This window comes from Chroicocephalus ridibundus, chromosome 3 (assembly GCF_963924245.1).
Source record: "Chroicocephalus ridibundus chromosome 3, bChrRid1.1, whole genome shotgun sequence".
In the NCBI taxonomy this organism is placed as follows: domain Eukaryota; kingdom Metazoa; phylum Chordata; class Aves; order Charadriiformes; family Laridae; genus Chroicocephalus; species Chroicocephalus ridibundus.
In genome coordinates, this window is record NC_086286.1 from 46,112,130 (window position 1) to 46,129,855 (window position 17,726).

Here is a 17,726-nt window from a genome sequence, read left to right on the forward strand (position 1 = left end):
CTTCTTATAAAGAGATCGTATCTCCTATTCTCCTTTCCAGTTTTGAGTCCTTCTTGCACCAGCTGTGCCCTACAGTGCTCCTCCTGGTTTCCCGAGAGCTCCTGAACTATCACAGATAATGCTGGCTAACATGTTTGTTTCAGCAGATACATATTTAAGACGAGATGAAAGAAACATTCACACATTACAGTATAGGAGGAACTAAAGGTATGCCCTCTGGAAATAGAAGGATTAATTAAAGTAGGCTAATCCAGGATTTAGTTGACTGGATTTCCACATGTCTTTCCCTTGCTTTCTCTGTTGATTTTCTTCACCATGCTATCTTTATCTGGTAATTATATACTACATTGCCAGGTGAGTACGTAAATCCATTATAAATTGGTTAATACAATTAATCAGAGTGGGATAAAATTATGTTCCTATTCAATTTATCAGCATTCTTTAAAACACTTCCATAATCAGAAACGCATGTCTTCTGACTGATAAAGCTAAAACAGATTTTGAAAGTTTTTTCAATTCCACACACACGTTTTTTAAGTTCCTGACACCAATAAACAATGGGAAATATATGTCAGTAGTCAGACCCCAAGATATTTACACAGTAAATGTCATCTTTGCACTCTGTTATGTTGCACCTTTGAAGACCACCAAATCTAGTTTCACTTGTAATTTAAACTAAGGTTTAAGTTGAGATTCTTATAGAGCAACGAAAACCTCATGCATTAATTCCCAATTATGCAACAAAAAGCTCCTCTGTGGCATATATGCCAGGTTACTCAATGCAATATTTATCAGTACACAAAGCATATAATCCATTCATGTTAATTTCTTTACTATTCTAACTGCTGGTTAAAAAAAAAAAAATTAATTTTGATTTCATCCTTGTTTTCCTTGTTTTAAGAATCTAGTTTTTAAAGAATTTGCTGACTTCTGCTGTTAAAGATACTACTTAAACACATTAAGTTGATTTTTTAAAAGCTCTAATGTTTCTTTATGAGGCACTAGCTATAGAGTAACATTTTCTATAATATTTAAAATATCCTGTAAACGAGCAGACTTTCAGAAAAATTACGGAGTTCCTATATAATTTTTAGTGAGGCTCAGGTTCCTGAATTACTGAAATTTTCTTAAAAACAGAATAAAAAGCAAAACACTGCTTGTGATCTTTGAATGGCTTGATTATATATTAATATGAAATTTAACTAAGTAACCTGTTCTCAAGCACTTAGCTAAGAATAGATGGCAAAATAACAAACAATGATGGCTGTAACTGCTGAAAGCATAAACACCTGTGGTTTAGACAGTACAGTGTTAGTGATAAGCAAATTGCTTTGTCAATTAAACACACAGTTCTTTGTTTATAGCATATCTATTCCTAACAGGAGCCATGCTGGGACAAAAGGAAAGCAAACAAACTTCAGCCTCATGTATGGTGTTTTGTTTATCTTTTAATATTAATGTCAGATGGATGATAAGTGCATTATACATAATATGTACATGCACGGATATAGCTGCTTGCAGGGCTGCACTGCAAACTCCATTACTGAAATGACTTGGGATTAAGAAGAAGTAAGAACAGGGAGGGTTGCTTCAAATTTCTTCAATGATCTGGTACATAGCAGAAGATCACTGTACCAGCAAATGAAGAAGACTGGAAGCCTATGGATAGGAGTAGAGTCAAAGGTGGTCAGAAGCTCTGCCAAAGAAAACGCGTGGTGGAACTACACTCCAGAGTACAGCTGGACATGAACTTGGACTATAGAGGTTTTCCATAGCCTAAAGAAAATCCTCTAGGTGAAATAATACCCCAGAAGTACACAATCATTTATGGGTTTTTTTGTTTGTTTGTTTGTATTTAGTGCAGCTGGGTAGCAGCTTTCTTCAAATTAAAGAGTGCAATTTCTTAAGTCTTGCAGCAGTGAAAAGCTACACTGGTGCCAAGACTAAACTTAAAACAGTTAAAAAAAAAGTATCCCTTAATGCTAGATGGTCAAGCCTTTCTGTGAGTGCCAAAATAGCAGGCTGATTTTCAGAGGTGCAAAACAGACAGAAGTTCCTTCTGATGTCAGTGGAAATGCCTGGGTGTTCAACACCTATAAAAAATATGAGTGTTTCCTTAGATGCTTAAGCAATAATCACAGATGCTAATTTTAGACTAGGGTAGTCACTTTCCACAGACTCCCGCTATGGTAGTGAGGGTGAGCAAGGCTTTTCTAAGGGGCAGTTCAGAGTAGAAGCCAACTGCTCTAAATTAGTTTCTGCTAGTTATCAAAGTAATGGATGGCTAGACTGATTTTGCTTACAGGTTTTTGAATAGAAATAAGAACAAGCATCAGATTTCAAGTTGAAGGGATTCTGACAGTTAAGAGCAGTTGGAAGTAAGTAAATGGAAAATTTTACTCTTACCAAGTACAGTAAACACTTAGCACCTTCATCTGTAAAGCCAGCAGATAGGTATTACAACCACTATTTTGGAGATGAAGACATGGACAAAGTGATATGTCCTTATAAATCAAAAGCACGGAAAACTGTAACCAAACAGGAGCAGCAGTGCCCATTCTTGCACTCAGGACATGAATTCAAGACTAATTTTCTCACCTGTGTGCACACGTGGAAATTTAAGGTCCAAATATAGAAATTGAACATTAGCCAGACAAGTGTCAGCTTCTGCTTTCCTCTGGACAGGCCTTCTAAAGAATGACGTGTATTTCTACAAGCTACCATTTCAAGTGGAACAGTTTCCTAAAAAGAGAACATTGCATTTCAAAGTCTTCTGCCTCTGTCTCTGCAGATGCTCTGTTCCTGCAGAGCAGTAACACCTGCCCTGTAATCCTTTCATACCAGTAGTTTTAGGATTACTAGGACCATGCTATCTTGATCTGTATTGAAGAACTACTTGTACTACCAGCAGGAAGAGCTACTGTAGAACACGTACAGAAACAGCCACAGACGGTGATCATAACATTGTGTTTGCTGGTTAAATCATGTGGAAAGAGGTAACTTCTATGTTTAAATACATGCCAAATTTTATCAGGTAGAAAAAGAACATTGTATAGCACCTGTATGGTTATGAACAGTTTTATGCATCAAGTCTCTCAACATGAGGCACATTTAAAACCAACAAATACTTGGTGCGTGATACACACTTGGAGTGATACTGTATGAAGAAATGTCACACACCCTTATCACAGCATTTCATGAAATGATGCTCTTCAAATACTGAAGACTTGAAAATCACCCTAAACTACTACAAATGAAATTGAATTTAGGAGGAAATGGAGTGCTTGACGTGAATACATTCACCTTCTGGTATCAGCTGAGAGTAAAGAATGCATAGCCATAAAAGACATATTCACTCAGAGTCAGCAACTTTTGACTGCTCACAGCAGAGGAATACCACATCAGTTACACATTGCTTATCTCAACAATTAGGGCTCAGAAGAAATTATTCTTGGCAGTAAAGCCATCCAAAACAACTCAACTTTGCCAACTGTGTAAGCACTTTTATATTTGCTTGCTTGCAAAGATATAAAATAACAGGCAGGAGGGATATCTTTTGACTTGGGACACAGCTAAGCACCACAGAATCCCATCTAATTGTGTTTCACTGACATGCGTCTTCCTGCATCATGTTCACCTGCATTCCAGATACAAATACAACGCGTTCTTCTGTAAACAGACTCCGCAGTATAACTTCTAAAACACTACCAATATCTATATAGTACTGACCATTCACAACTAAAAATCCTAATGCTTAGTGTCACTGAAATTAATTCAGTAGAACTGTACAATGCAATGCAGAAATTGCTACCTAAACTAAACATCATTAAATGGATCACAATTTAAGCAACAGTGATTAAATTTATGCTAGGCATTTGGTATCTGATTTTTCCATCATAAATGATGAAGCCCCTTTTGTCTTACTTGCAAGAGGATGGAAGGGTTCTGGTGGGAGACTTTAAACTGTGTTACCTCCTTGGCAAAAAGCAGTAAAAATTCAGTTCGCAGAGCTGTCTTAGTTTGATTTGAAAATTGGTGATGTAATCATGGCATTTTCTTACTGGGATTCATTAGTTTACACAATAAATCTGAGCCCTGCTTTTCCTTGCACAGGGCTACAAATCACATAAGCATGGGTTCCCTATTTACTGCAGTCTCAGGGCTGAATACCCTCAGTGCTCTTCCAAGCAAACACTTCCTATGCCTCTCTGTTCAGGTCTCCAGTGACCCAAACACAGATCCACGGCAAGATGTAGACCTCCAACCCCAGGAGATTATAGACAAGTCCACTGCTTAACACACAGCTTTTCTCTAGCTCTTAAGCACCTTGGTTACAGCTTATGGAAACCCACTTAGATCCATACTTTCTTCCAATCCTTATTGTCTTACTAATTGGATCAGCGTATCTGCAGACATTTTACTATACGAATTTCAGGGGAGGCTGTGGTGTGTATCTGTGAGTGCAGGCAGGAGGCTGCCTTTGCTTCCCTTTATAAAATGGTTCTTATAATTTCTTTTAATAACCATACAGTTCTGTTGCTGGCAGATATTTGGGGGTGAGTGGCAATTAACAGCTGAATTGGGACTATAGGAATTATCCATTTGACAACACTAACAAAAACATACACAGCCTGGAATGGGTCAACATCGAGAGGGCTGTTTGAGTTTAAATAGAACATATAATATTGAGTAATATATTGATTTTTTCACACTTAGTATTGATAAAGAAAACCTTCCTGTTTGAAAAAAAACCAACCCCACACCTTCATAAACATTTCTAGTTCAGTGAATTTCATAATAGCCTTCTTTGAATTTTCCTTCATATACGAGCACCACAGGATTCACAGCCCTCTTTAGCTGCACACAGCTTCCAAGACAGAATATGAAGCACACTGACAAAATATGATCGTTCCACTATCCTTTCGGCATGCTCTTCTCAAGCACCATTCCACACAAGTAACATCAGCAAGAGGAATTTAACATGTTACTATTTTAACAAGCACTAATCTCTAAGCGGCCAATTGTACAGAACAAGCCATAAACATATCCCATATTTCTATACAGAGTCTCTCTACCCTCTTCTGGCAACTCTTCATAGGACTACAGAAACTGCAACTCTGTATCTTTCTGTTGCATCAGTGTCTAATATTTAGGATGGTTACAGTATTTGCTGAAAAATCAAGACATGCTGTGGCAGCAAAAAAAGAAGTCCGTCCATTGACTACCAAGTTCTGAGTCAGACCCTATGCGGGGTCATCTACCACTGAGAAGGTCAGTCAAAGAGCACCCAGGATTTAAAAGGAAACAAGAGATGTTTTAGGTATGTGTTCTTAATACTAGAGGTTCTGGCATCCACTGTTTGAAAAGAAAATTCTTGATGTACCTGGAGGAGAAGCACTTGGCCTTGGAGTGCTGAAACTTCATGTTACCATAAGACACACTCTGCATCTATGGCGTATATCATTTGGCAAGACATTGTTCTTCTATAGAAGACAGTCACAGTACTGGGTGAATACTAGAAAATATATAAGTCTAAAAAGGTGAAATTGTTTGCTTTTCTAACTACTAGTAGTAATAGAAAATCCTGCATTTCAATTTACAGAATTCCTAAGACACCTACGTCTAATTCTGTGCATAAAAGGTAAGGGAGGCAGAGAATTGCAGTGTAGGACTCAGTATAGCCCGTGATTTTTCCACTGACTATCATTCTGCTTTCGACTCTGGAGAATTTTCCTCCTAATAAATTAAATTCCCTTCTGAAATTAGTCCTAAAGCTACTCAACCCAGGACCCCCATTTTTATAAGAAATACCCAACCGCTAACAGGTAAATTCTAGGAATAAGTAACAAGAAGGCTGATACTCTCTTAGAAAGGAGTATACCTTTTGTCTGCCTCACACCTCCTACATTCACTGCTGGTTCTCATCCAGACCCTGTTCATGTTGCTCACTTGCAGAGGGGAATCTCTGTGCCTTCTCAACAATCCCACTGGTATTCCACATGGGTAAAAAGTGTCACCTCATTAAAAACCTTCAAGAGATGAATGGATCCAATCTGGAGCCTGTAAACCCATGAGGAGTGTTTCTAAGCACTGAATTTTGCTGGTGGCATCCAGCCTCTCCTGCCAATGTTCTTCTGCCTTATATTTGTTTTTCATTCATTCACGCTTGGTTATTTCTCTCCTTCTCTTCCGTGTTGAAGAATGAAGATGTTTCCTTCCACTACTTCATCCGTCTTCTCACTCATGAGTAAACTTCTTCCAGGAAGAGGTTTCTGATAAGAAATCAATTTAGATTCCATCCATAGAAGACCACACTAACTTCAGAGTGACTCCAGGACACTGACTGTAACTCTATTTATAGACACTGAAATCAGACTGAACATAAGGTCAATTTCTCTTTCAGGCTGCAATGAACCTCTCAAATCTGCTGAACTTAATGAAGTTGCAGCAACACTAGACAAAGGATATTGTTCATCATTCATAGTCCTTGTAGCTTCTTCCAAATAATTTGCCATACATGTGGCTTCCAAATGCATTCTTTTTATTTGCAAGGACAACAGGAGTTTTATTACCAGCCAAAGGAGGTAATGCAGATAAATCCTTATAGGTCACACTGAAAATGTAATCTGGTATGTACTGCTGAAGACTGAAAGACACAGCTTCTTTCCTAAAGAACCTTTTCCAAAGTCCTCACTCATGCAAAGCGTTCAGCATCATCAAGAAGATTTGCATTCACAAAGAGTGCAATATCGAGGTAAATAAATATTCTGAGTCTTTTTTATTCTATACCACTGTAAAAAACCATCAAAATTGCATTTCTGACCTACACTTACATTAAAAGCTTTCTGCATTAAGGTGGCAGTGGTATCACGGCCATAACAGCAAGCTAAAATAAGATCATTCATCTATAGTAACAGCAATAAGGCAAGGAGTATGTTTCCAGTTCTTTCCTTACATGTGTTAGTGCAAGTGTCAGAGACATGTCTGAATTACTGGAGAAGACACGGATGAAGTATATGGAGTGAATTTAGTGCTTTACGGTACAACTGTCCTGAAGAAGGGATCACACCTATTTCACCTATTTCAAGACTTCCTTGAAAAACTAACAAACCACATTTCATGTCAAAGTTTAAAAAAGCACACTCCTATAATAAAGCATTTATAGCAAAAGTTACAAATAAGACAAGACACCGCTTAACACACAGCTCACTAAGTAGTGTTGGAAGTTCAAACACCTTGCAAACAACACGTTTGCACTTTGAGTGTCATTTTGTGCTTGGTTTCCTAAACTAAGGGACACTGCATTTTCCTATGTTCCTTTTAGTTATATTAAGATACAAGTTAGTGAAAAAGGAAAGGTTTGTGGAATACGTTAAAGCTACCACTCAGCTTCCTGTCCTATAGTGTACTTCATATTTATTCTGACATCTGCAAGGAGCCTGGATTACAGCAGACCATAATACTCTATGAACCATGGTTATAATTAGGCGTCACATCCATTGTAATCCTATGGACGTCATCATGTGTTACCAGCATCTGTTGACAGATCTCATACCAGGCATATCACTGAAATGGCAAGTCTGGAGAGGGCAGCCCACAATAGAAACAATGGCATTTATTTTTGGTTTGTTCCAAGACTATCTAATAGAAAATATATGCTGCCAACTGCCAGGGCTCCACTGAGATCACTTTTCAATATTATATTACCACTTAGAACAAAGACCTGTGCCCATGTATCTGCAATCTTCTCCTAATAAATAAGAAAATAAAGAAAACACTTTCTGCGACTGTCTTGGCACCACTTAGAAAAAGACAGAAGACTTGAAATTTTATGAAGTTTATCAGGTCCTTTAGCATGACAGTACCTATTTTTCATGCAATAATAAATTCAGACTCCTTTCCAAAACAAGGAATGAAGATCCCCTCTCCTAAAATTTTATTTAAATGTGGTATCATTTTAATGTTAAAACTAAGCCCTGGGAACTGGCAACACAGAGTAGCACAGCCACAATATCTCTACTCTATGGAAGTAAAGCAGAGTCTGCTTTAATTTATAAACGTGCAAACTTGACTCTGCTTAAGTGCTGTCTGTTTGGAGGAATGGAAACAAAAAATTTGCTATAGTGTCTTATACTAACTACTCCCTGCTCTTCTGTAAAAGTCAAGAGGCTTCCTGTAAATATAAGAAAGATTACAGAATCCAAATTATCCTTATTTTTTATCATTTATCTGCATTGTAGGAAAAGTGCGTTAGAGTGCTGACTATCTAGTAAACTGTCCGTTATTTTTTTATTTTGAAAACAGCATTCTCTGAAATGCTGGACAATTGAATCTTAACCAAATGTAACCATGACCTGTTACGGCTGAGCAGTTTCAAACTACTAAAGCACTTAAACACTAAGATAATTTCCATTCTCATAAAACGTAAAAGAACAGTACACCATCTAAAGAGTGTCTAAATTAAAACAAATGTCAGTGTTGATGAACACAGCTTAATAATTGGTTAGGAGTTGCAGCAGCTGGTAGGTCAAGAAATGTGAACTTCAATCTAGCCCAGAACTTCTCCCACTATACTCGTACAGCAGGATCCGAACAGGTGTGAATGTAGGAAAATGAATAAAAATGGCTAAAACGCACACAATGAGGAAGACTACAAGTAAAAACTGAGGGGAAAATATTGGCTCTACCAATTTTAATGGAAAAGCAAACTCATTGGCCCCAACGATTCTAACAGCTCTTACTTTTATAGCTATACTTTTATAGCATAGCTTTTATAGAAGCTGTAACAGTTGGCCAGACTCTGCCATCAGATATACATTGGCAACTTCCACTTAAGTTTTTGAAGTCAGCTGCTCACCTATAGCAAAAAGCATATTCAACCTTACAGTCTAGAGCACCATTTTTCTCTCTCTCTATCCCCCCTCCCCCCCCTTTTTTTTTTTTCATTCTTGTAACCAGCAGATAACCTTTTAATCCCAGATCTGTCAGCTGTGACTTCAACAACACCTTTTACATTAGGTAGTAACAAATCCTTTACAATATTTCATCTCTCTCTTTTCCATATGCTGCTTAAAACTCAAGTGTTGCGAAATTAGATATTGCAAATATTACTAAAGCATCAAACCATTGACAAGATTGCTAATGGGATTATAATCTCTGCCTATGTTCAGAAAAAGAGCACGGGCAATACTTGCTGGCATAATAGTTTTCTTACACCTAAAAGGCAAGATGCATTTCCTCTAGAATGGTATATTCCCAGGAGTATACAGAACATTTTTTTTCCCAGACAGCGAATTGGCATTTGGGAACATAATCATGAAACACAGTTTTCCAAATCTATCCTGGATATATTTCTAGGCAATATTTTCCTTGTCAGATCATTCAGTCAGAATTAAGAGTAACTTCTAAAAAGAGCTGACTCATAAGATCACAATTTCAAAAGCGATTTCTCAGTCAGCTCTCAGAAATATTTCAAACATTTTTTGCACACCAATTTTGAATCATCTCATTCATCTCCCTGTTTATAATTGCAATTTACTGTTTTTAAAAAGCAATCAGGCACACACATTCAGAGTTTGCTTTCTGAAAGGAAAACCCAGGAAGTGAAGTTAAAAATTACTGAAACACTAATATATAAATCTAGAAGCACTGACAGAATATTTCTAGTGCAATACAAAAAGAAACTCCTGGGTCTCATAAACCAGTTTCACCTTACATAGGTTTCACTTAAGAATCCAAAAAGTGAATGCTTTATCCTCAGAAATATGGCATAGCTAAGATATATTATATACATGCTTTATATGATGTAAAATATATTCTCTTACAAAATTAGAACCTCTTACTGCACAGCCTCGGCAATTCCAGATACAGCACGGCAATAAAAGAGGACATCATTCGACACAGAAGCACATATACAGACACACATTATTTTATTTCCAGACCTTCCTTTGCTGTTTCTCCCATGCTGGGTCCAGGAGCAGGTCCCTGTCCCATTCTTCTTCTTGGGTCATGTACTCATCTTCTTCATAGTTGTAGGTGTACTGCATGTTTGTGTCTATCTGGTTCATGCTATTCATACTACCTGGGGATCAGCTTCAGCTGCTGTGGCTTATACTACGTTCAAATATTATTTTTTTTTTAAGCTTAGTTTACTTGCTGATGGGTTGTAGGTCACAGTGCCTTTTTTCTTTTTTTTTTTTTTCTTTTTTTCAAGGTGACAGGGAGTGAATATTGATGACTCTTGCTGAGAGCAGAGGCTGAAACTGTCAGGTAGGTGCTGCCCTGTGGTGACCTTCCTTCCCTCTCTCTCTCCTGCCCTCCTTCCCTTTCTCTCTCTGCTGCTGTAGGTCCCTGCGGCTGACCCTCCGGAGAAGCCCAGCGCCGCTCATTGCTGCGGCTTAATATCCCCGCCGGGCTGTCACGTGGCGCGGCGGCGGCTCCAGCACCGCTCCCGGCGGCGGGGCGCCCTCGGGCGGGCCAGGGCCGGGGCCGGGACCGGGGCCAGGGACCGGCGCCGAGCGGGCAGGAGCTTTTGTCCAGGGCAGCGAGACTGCCTGCGAGAGGGGAAGGCTGAGCGGGAGAACTCACCTCCCGCAAGCGCTCTGGCCAAAAATTACTGTCTACTGGTCTTTTTCTCTGTCTTTCCTTCCAATTTGATAAAATACCTGTCGTGATTTTGTTTTTTTGTTTTGGTTTGTTTTTTTTTCCTACTGATATATATTTCTACTTCTCAAGACCCATGTATGATTTGCTAACGTAGTTTGACATTGTTTATCATTAGTCTGAAGTCTGTGTGGACCCTTGAGTCACTTCCCACTTTCCTTTTCAGATTACAGATCACAAGAGCCAGCGCAGACAAGGATACCGAAGAGATGAAACAATTTCAAGTGGAGATCAGGCTTGGAGTTAAACCAGAAACCGTGGAAGCACAACTTAGAAAAGCAACATGTATCTTTTTCATACAGGAAACATGCTCAGTACATCCCAAAAGCGGGCACCAAGAAGTACATAGAAAGGTCAGTGGAACCAGTAACTTCATAAACGTGCGAGAGGAACCATTTGCCCATGCTTTCCACAGGGTAAAATCTGAAAAGATAGCACTGAGATCAAGCATTCTGGCAAGCGTGTCCCATACCTCCCGTGTCATATCATTTCAGTCGCCCTGGCGACAATGTTTCTTCTGGGAATTGGCAAGTTTACTATGTTCTTCATCTAGCCTGCCATTAATGACTGCACCTATCATCAGCCAAGGTCATCCTCTCTAGCAGTGTCTATACTGGACACAATTCGAACCTTACTTACAAAAAGAAAATGCTCGCCAAAGCTGAGCTTTTGGAAGCCATAAAAAACAAAGTCAGATACAAAGGAGAACTATGTTCAGTAACATAGTCTCTAAGCCAATGTGAATGAATAACCAGAATAATTAACAGCTGGACAGCATGTGTCCTCCACTTCTTATTGCTATCTAAAGCTCTGCTTCCTGCCAAGTCACCTTCTATCCCGTCAGTCTACACGATATAGAAGAACATGCATACATGCATGGCTAATAACTACCCATCAGCTCAAAAAAACTTCTTAAACGCAGCACTAAGATTACAAATTGGAATTCAGAAGAGGATTGCAACATTTCATGCAGTTGAAGCAAGCTGAACTTCCAAAGACTGATGTACATACTGGAAGAGAAACAGTCTAAAAATCAAATTTCAAATCTAAGCAGCAAAGTCAAAACCACATGCTTTTCACCTGCTCAATGCAAATATTCTCAAGGTTGCTACAACATTTCCATCTATATCATGAAGCAAATGTTGATGAATGCAATGCCTAGATTTTTTTATTCAAGTGCTAATGAGCATCCTCTTAGGATACTACTCTTAGATGATATCAAATAGCACATACAAAACAAAATATTTCATGTATGTACACATCATATGTATGCTGGTGTAATTTGTGTGGTTTATTTTTATAGCTGGGTGGTTTCCAAACCACATCTGTGGTTTGTAATACGTGTCCAATTTCAATCACCTAAATGACTATTTAGGCCTCTGAAGTCAGCAAAACTATTCTTTTTATTCACTATACAGAGCTCAGGAGGTTGTGTTTCTAGAAGAAAAGCAGGAGGAGGTCAGAAAAGTCCCAGAAGTGCACATGTAAAGCTGTAATGCTCTAAACCAGAGCTGTCTCCTGGGCAAAGAGCTCTCCTGCGCTGACAAGACCTGTGACCTTTTATGCACTACCTCCTAAGAGGTGAGCCATTCCAACCAGCTCCATGCCTCTCCTCTGGGGATCTACAGGGATGAAGTCAGATGGTACCACACCACTCCCCACCGGGCAGTATAGGTGAGCCTTACGGGCACTGATGGCTTCATACAGGGAGGTACTCATTAAAAGCCACATTTTATTTGTTAGCCCTCATCCTCTAACGTGGCCCAGAGGGCCTGTGCCATGAAATAAAAACCAAGGCATTATGATGACAAAGAATATCCAATCACCCTGTGGATTAGGGCTGGGATCAGATCCATGCCTAGACTTCTGGAAATCAAGGGGAAATCTACCCAGGTTTTCTAGCATTCTGAAAGGTGGTTATTAATTTTTTTCATAAAATAACTGGATTTGCTCAGCAGCTACTGCTTTGCTAGCCACTGCTGCAAAGGTACAGTTCATTTTTTCATGTTTACTTGGTACATAGGTAAACTTAGTACTTTCATAACAAAACAAATAAAACAAAAATGTCATCATTGTTTTAAGGAACTGACAGCTAGAACCATAGTATCTCTCAGCTAGGCTGAGATATCACAAAAATTCAAGTTAATTCCAAATAGGAACAAACTCACATTTTTCTACAACGGGCAAGTATTTCAAAATCCACTTTGAGTAAGTTATATTAGCTCATTTTGGATGAAAAAATATTTTGTAATGAAAAATCTAATTTTTTAATTCTGAAAATATCAAAATAGGGGGCTTGAACTTTCTCAGTATGAATTTTAAGAGAGCTGAGCTTTGTATTTATGAAACAGGGAGCTAAATGGAATATCCCCATTTTAAAAAACCTGCTTATCTTGATGGAATCTGACCTGTTTTAGGTTCTCTAAATAACTGCTTACTGCCCCTTAATCAGACAGCATGAGCAGGCAGGGGAGATATTTATAGATGGAGCTTTAGGCAGAGTATCTGGTATTTTGTTTACTACTTTAATTTAATTTTATAAACGAACTGTGTGGATGGTAACGAGAAGCATATGAATGGAGATCTGTAGTGGAAAGAGAGCCAAAATGGAACTCTGACGCCAAACTTGAAGTGGAAAGGGAGCTGCCTCTTCCAGCTCACCTAGAGAAAGGAAAGCTGTGCCCAACAGAGCGGTATGAATAAAGCAGTGTGCTTCAACCAGTTTATAACCTACATCAGAGGTAGGTTAGGACTATCCCCATTAAAGCTGGCAGTTGCACAGCTACAAACTATGTGTGCCTAAGGAGAAAGAAAACCATACCAGAAATAAGCAAGCTGAGCAGGAAAGAAAGGACAAAAGTCCCACATAGAGACAGAAGAAGAAACAGAGTAAACCATACAGATAGGGAATTTTAAGCTGACATGGCAAGATAACCTGAGAGCCAGCAGGTATGTTTGAGGCAGAAATGACACAGACATCGCTCACAATGTAGTAAGACAAAAAGAATGCTCATGACTGATTGCCAAACAGATTAGAAGAAATAAAGTGGCACAGGGAGATCAGAAATGGAGATGGCAGAGCTGAATTGTCAACTATTTTTAACTTTTATTTGGTAAAAGGTCTGCAGTTGTAGTTCATGCTAACATAAATGCTAGTAAGGGCCTACCCAGGAGAATGCCTTTACCCCAGGAGAACACTGTGGCAACAAGATATCATTTCCCATGCACGAGGATTACCAAGAAGGCCAGTCCTTTCCTAACAGCAGCAGCGGGTGAACTCACTCAGTATTTCTTATCACAGTTCCAGCTTATGAAGGATCTTTGAATCTAATACCACCAAAGCAAAAGCCTCCTGGCACACTTTGCATTAAAATCCTTGATAATCAAAGGGCTTTTTAAACAAAAGGAAGAACAGTTTTCACCTCCTGTGTCAACCTTTATCATTTTTTAATTAAATGGAAATTGTTTCACACAGTGTACATTTAATATCCATTTACTCCCCAAAAGCCATGCTATAATTTTCTTAAGAACTCACTCCTCTGTATTTTCACTGTTCATCAGACTTCCAATCCCTTCAACCTGCTTCTTATTCTTCCCTTTCACAAAATCTCAGAATGAGAGTACAACACCAACTTTTTAATAAAACTTCAAAAATGCTGACAACCACAATGTTTCCCCAGATCATTCCTCTATTTGAACTTAGTGAGATTTAGAATAAGAAATTAGCCAGAGTTCTCTACTGAAATAACTGCCTGTGAAACAATCGACTGATGTGAAAATGATCACCATTAGTTTTCAGCTGTAACATTTCTCTGTAGGAACACAGTAATTCACGGCTTCCAAAAATCTCTCAGAAAGGCCACAGCAAAATGAAGAACTTTATGAGAGCTCAATAAGTCAGTGAATCTTTAAGCAATCATCTCTCCATAGGCACAGCCTGTTTCTTTGTGAAAAGGAACAGTGGGATGGTTTCTCAGGAAAGAAGTCAATGAAAGATAAAAGAAAATAATTTCAAAGTGACTGTTCGCTTGTGTAAACTGTTAATGGAATCTTAAAAGAGGGATCAAAAAGCCCTTTTCTTTTCAAAGCATGTCATAACTGTCACTTAAAATATACTTTTGCTTGTAGCAAATATCCACTAGTTTAAAGTTTAACTAAGAAAATTTTGAATTATTTACAGAAGATACTGATAATATAGATTGGGCCAAAATGTTGGATTCTGTTTAAAATTATGCATGAATTTCCATAACAAAGCTAAGCAGAAAGGTATGGTGTGTTATAAAACATATTTATTTTTTATTTGAGTTCCGGAGAAATAACCCTCTTTTTTTTTTTTCCACAATACAATAAACATAACTCACCTTCTTCAATGTAAAAAACACCCTATTTTGTAAGTTCAGGAAAAAACCAAGGATTTAGATTCAATATGTAAAGATAAAATGAATAAACATCAAACTTGCTTCATACTCCCGAAATGAACACATACAGAAGGAAGGCAGAAAGAGAGCAGGGAAGAGATTCCCATACATCTGGGAACCAAAATTCTGATTTTGTCTGACCTAAGGAAAAGCACCGTGGGCACTGAGCATATTAGCCCTCCCACATCTAGCACCAAGAGGCACAAACTTTGACCCTGAAAAATCCCCACGCTACTCATGTGTGGTGATATTAACTAACAGAAGCTAAGTTTTTTTGTTTTGGTTTGGTTTTTTTTAAGTATACTATTTCAAATGGCAGGTTTGGAAATAAAAATGGAGAAAGAGCTGAAAAAATGCATTGCTGGCTTCATAGTAACAACTGACATTGTCAGAAGATCCCAAAGTGTTTCATCATCTATATTTAGAGACGACTTACTCTGTCCCTGAAATTCAGCCATGGATGAAGTGTAGCAAGAAACATTTATAGGACAGACAAATACTACCAAAGCATAGCTTGGGCTTCAGGAGTATGGAGAAAATGCTGACTGCACTGAGATCATTGGCTTTTGCCAACCCTTTGTGCGGAAGGAAAATCACGGGGCTGAGACATGGAGTGATCCACACAAGCTTAAGATGTCCTATATGACCTTCAGCAAGTCAATTCAGGTAAAATTTTCCCAAAAAGCTACATGTTGGCCCATTACACTACTCTCCCTGAGAGAAAGAGAAACAAGCTTCTTGTGCTGCACTCTCCAGTCTTCAAAATAGTACCAACAATGCTTCTTTTGGTCCTTAATGTACACCTAGACCACAAATTCTCTGGAGTAGAGTCTTTTTCTGTCCAGAGGCCCCAAGAAGCCTACAGAACAATTATTATTTACCTACTGTACACCCTTAACCTCCATGTTTGTCTCTCAGGTCTGTGTGTAGCCTGCGTCCAAAAATGCCTAGCTTATTCTAGTATGTCAGGCTTGCTCAGGCATTTAGAGTCCCTTATATATATTTGTAGGGCCACACTTGCAGCCTTGTAGCCTGCACAGCAAATGATCCTCGTTCTCAGAGAGGCTTCAAGGCAGGTATTAGTAAGAAACATCCAACACCTGGTCTCTGCCATAGTATCACTAAGCAGTACTGTGATACATAATAACAATCACAAACTGCAATGTGAGTGCTGAAAGATGTAATCTAGCAGAGGGCAAACCCTCTAGTGATGGCGACTGCCGGGCAGCACTACGCAAGATCATACCTTTCACGAATGAGAAGAGCCCTCAGACCTTACATTCTGACATATTTCTATTAAATATTTCAGAATAAACCATGATACCTGAAATCCCTTATCCCTTCAGCTAGCCTCTTGAGGGTGCCTTTTTTGTTAAATGGTTCTTGTCTGGGTAGATACAACTCACAGACAGACTAGGTCATGAACTAAATAATCTCAGAAGTTTTGATAGATGCTTTGCACAGATTAGAAATGTAACATCAAAGGAAAAACTAGGAAATGCATATGGTAATTTATATACAACACTGCAGTCAGCCTGTTAGCACACTGAAGTTGTAGAGCAATATGCAGACAGCTACAACATAATACACACAGTAACAGGTGGGGAAACTACAAATAGTGCTGGCATAAGATCGGAAAAAATGGTGAGGCAGATCCAGGATTTTAAAAATGGTTTAATGATAAGAATGCAAGGGACAGGACATATAGCATGGCCTATTACAAACCTTCTGAAGAAACCTTCACACCATCATGTGTTTTCAGAATCCTGGCTGGGTTCCCGTTTTATGTTGGCTTAGCCGTTATCACTCAAAGATACTAAGCAAGGAAGAAACTGTGTGGCTAGGGCAATGCAAAAGCCTGCAACTGACTATACAATTTGTACTTCATGAACACAGTTAGTTTAAAAAAATCCCTTAGTAAGCCAGCCTGTGACCCATAACTGATTCACCTGAGACTATTCATCTAAAAAAGGACAACATTATTCAGCAATAGTTTTGGTCACACTGAGAGAAGAGAAAAGGTGTGTGTGTGTAAGATAAGGAATGCATAGACCACATGCCTTTATTTATCTAGAAACAAACATCATCAACTAAGTCAAAGTTTCCAGACAATAATTATCTAAGGGGCACAGATGAGACCTGGCAGGTTTTAAATCACTGAGGTATGAGGTAGAGATTACGGGCACAGGATATGGGCACTGGATATCAGACACTGCTGTGTTCTAAACTCAGCATTTGTACAGATTGACGTTAGACAAGTTGCAGTCTTAGTGGCCTCATTTCTCTTTACAGATACACCAATGTAATTTCACTAACATCAATGAAATTGAAGTTACACACTCAAGAGGGCAGCCGGGTTGAACGAATTGCCAGTCTGTAAAAACAAATACTAGCTACTTACTATTCATTCCACAGGAGGGATACAAAGATTAGTAAAAGGGGCAAATTCATCCCTGTATACAAAGCAGCATTAGGTGCAACCTGAATTACTGCCAAACAGGGATAACATGTTCTTTTTGCAACTCGTATAGTGCAAGTTTTCCTTTTCCAGAACGGTTGTCCTTACATCCTGTCCAACAAAGCTTTTCTCTGCCACTCAGACGTATTAAGAATCAGCACCGAGAAAACGAGCAATGTTCCTGCCAT

The 17,726-nt window shown here is 38.7% G+C and overlaps 1 protein-coding gene across 1 annotated transcript in view; it reads right to left on the minus strand.

The window, feature by feature from the left end:
• The window catches only part of ACTN2 (actinin alpha 2), a 70,226-nt gene extending 59,841 nt beyond the window's left edge, over positions 1–10,385 (minus strand). Inside the window, exon 1 of the mRNA XM_063328963.1 lies at positions 9,942–10,385. Within this exon, the coding sequence (XP_063185033.1) occupies positions 9,942–10,076 (135 nt within the window). The 5' untranslated portion in view covers positions 10,077–10,385. The remainder of the gene's footprint in view (positions 1–9,941) is intronic.
• Positions 10,386–17,726: the final 7,341 nt, after the last annotated feature.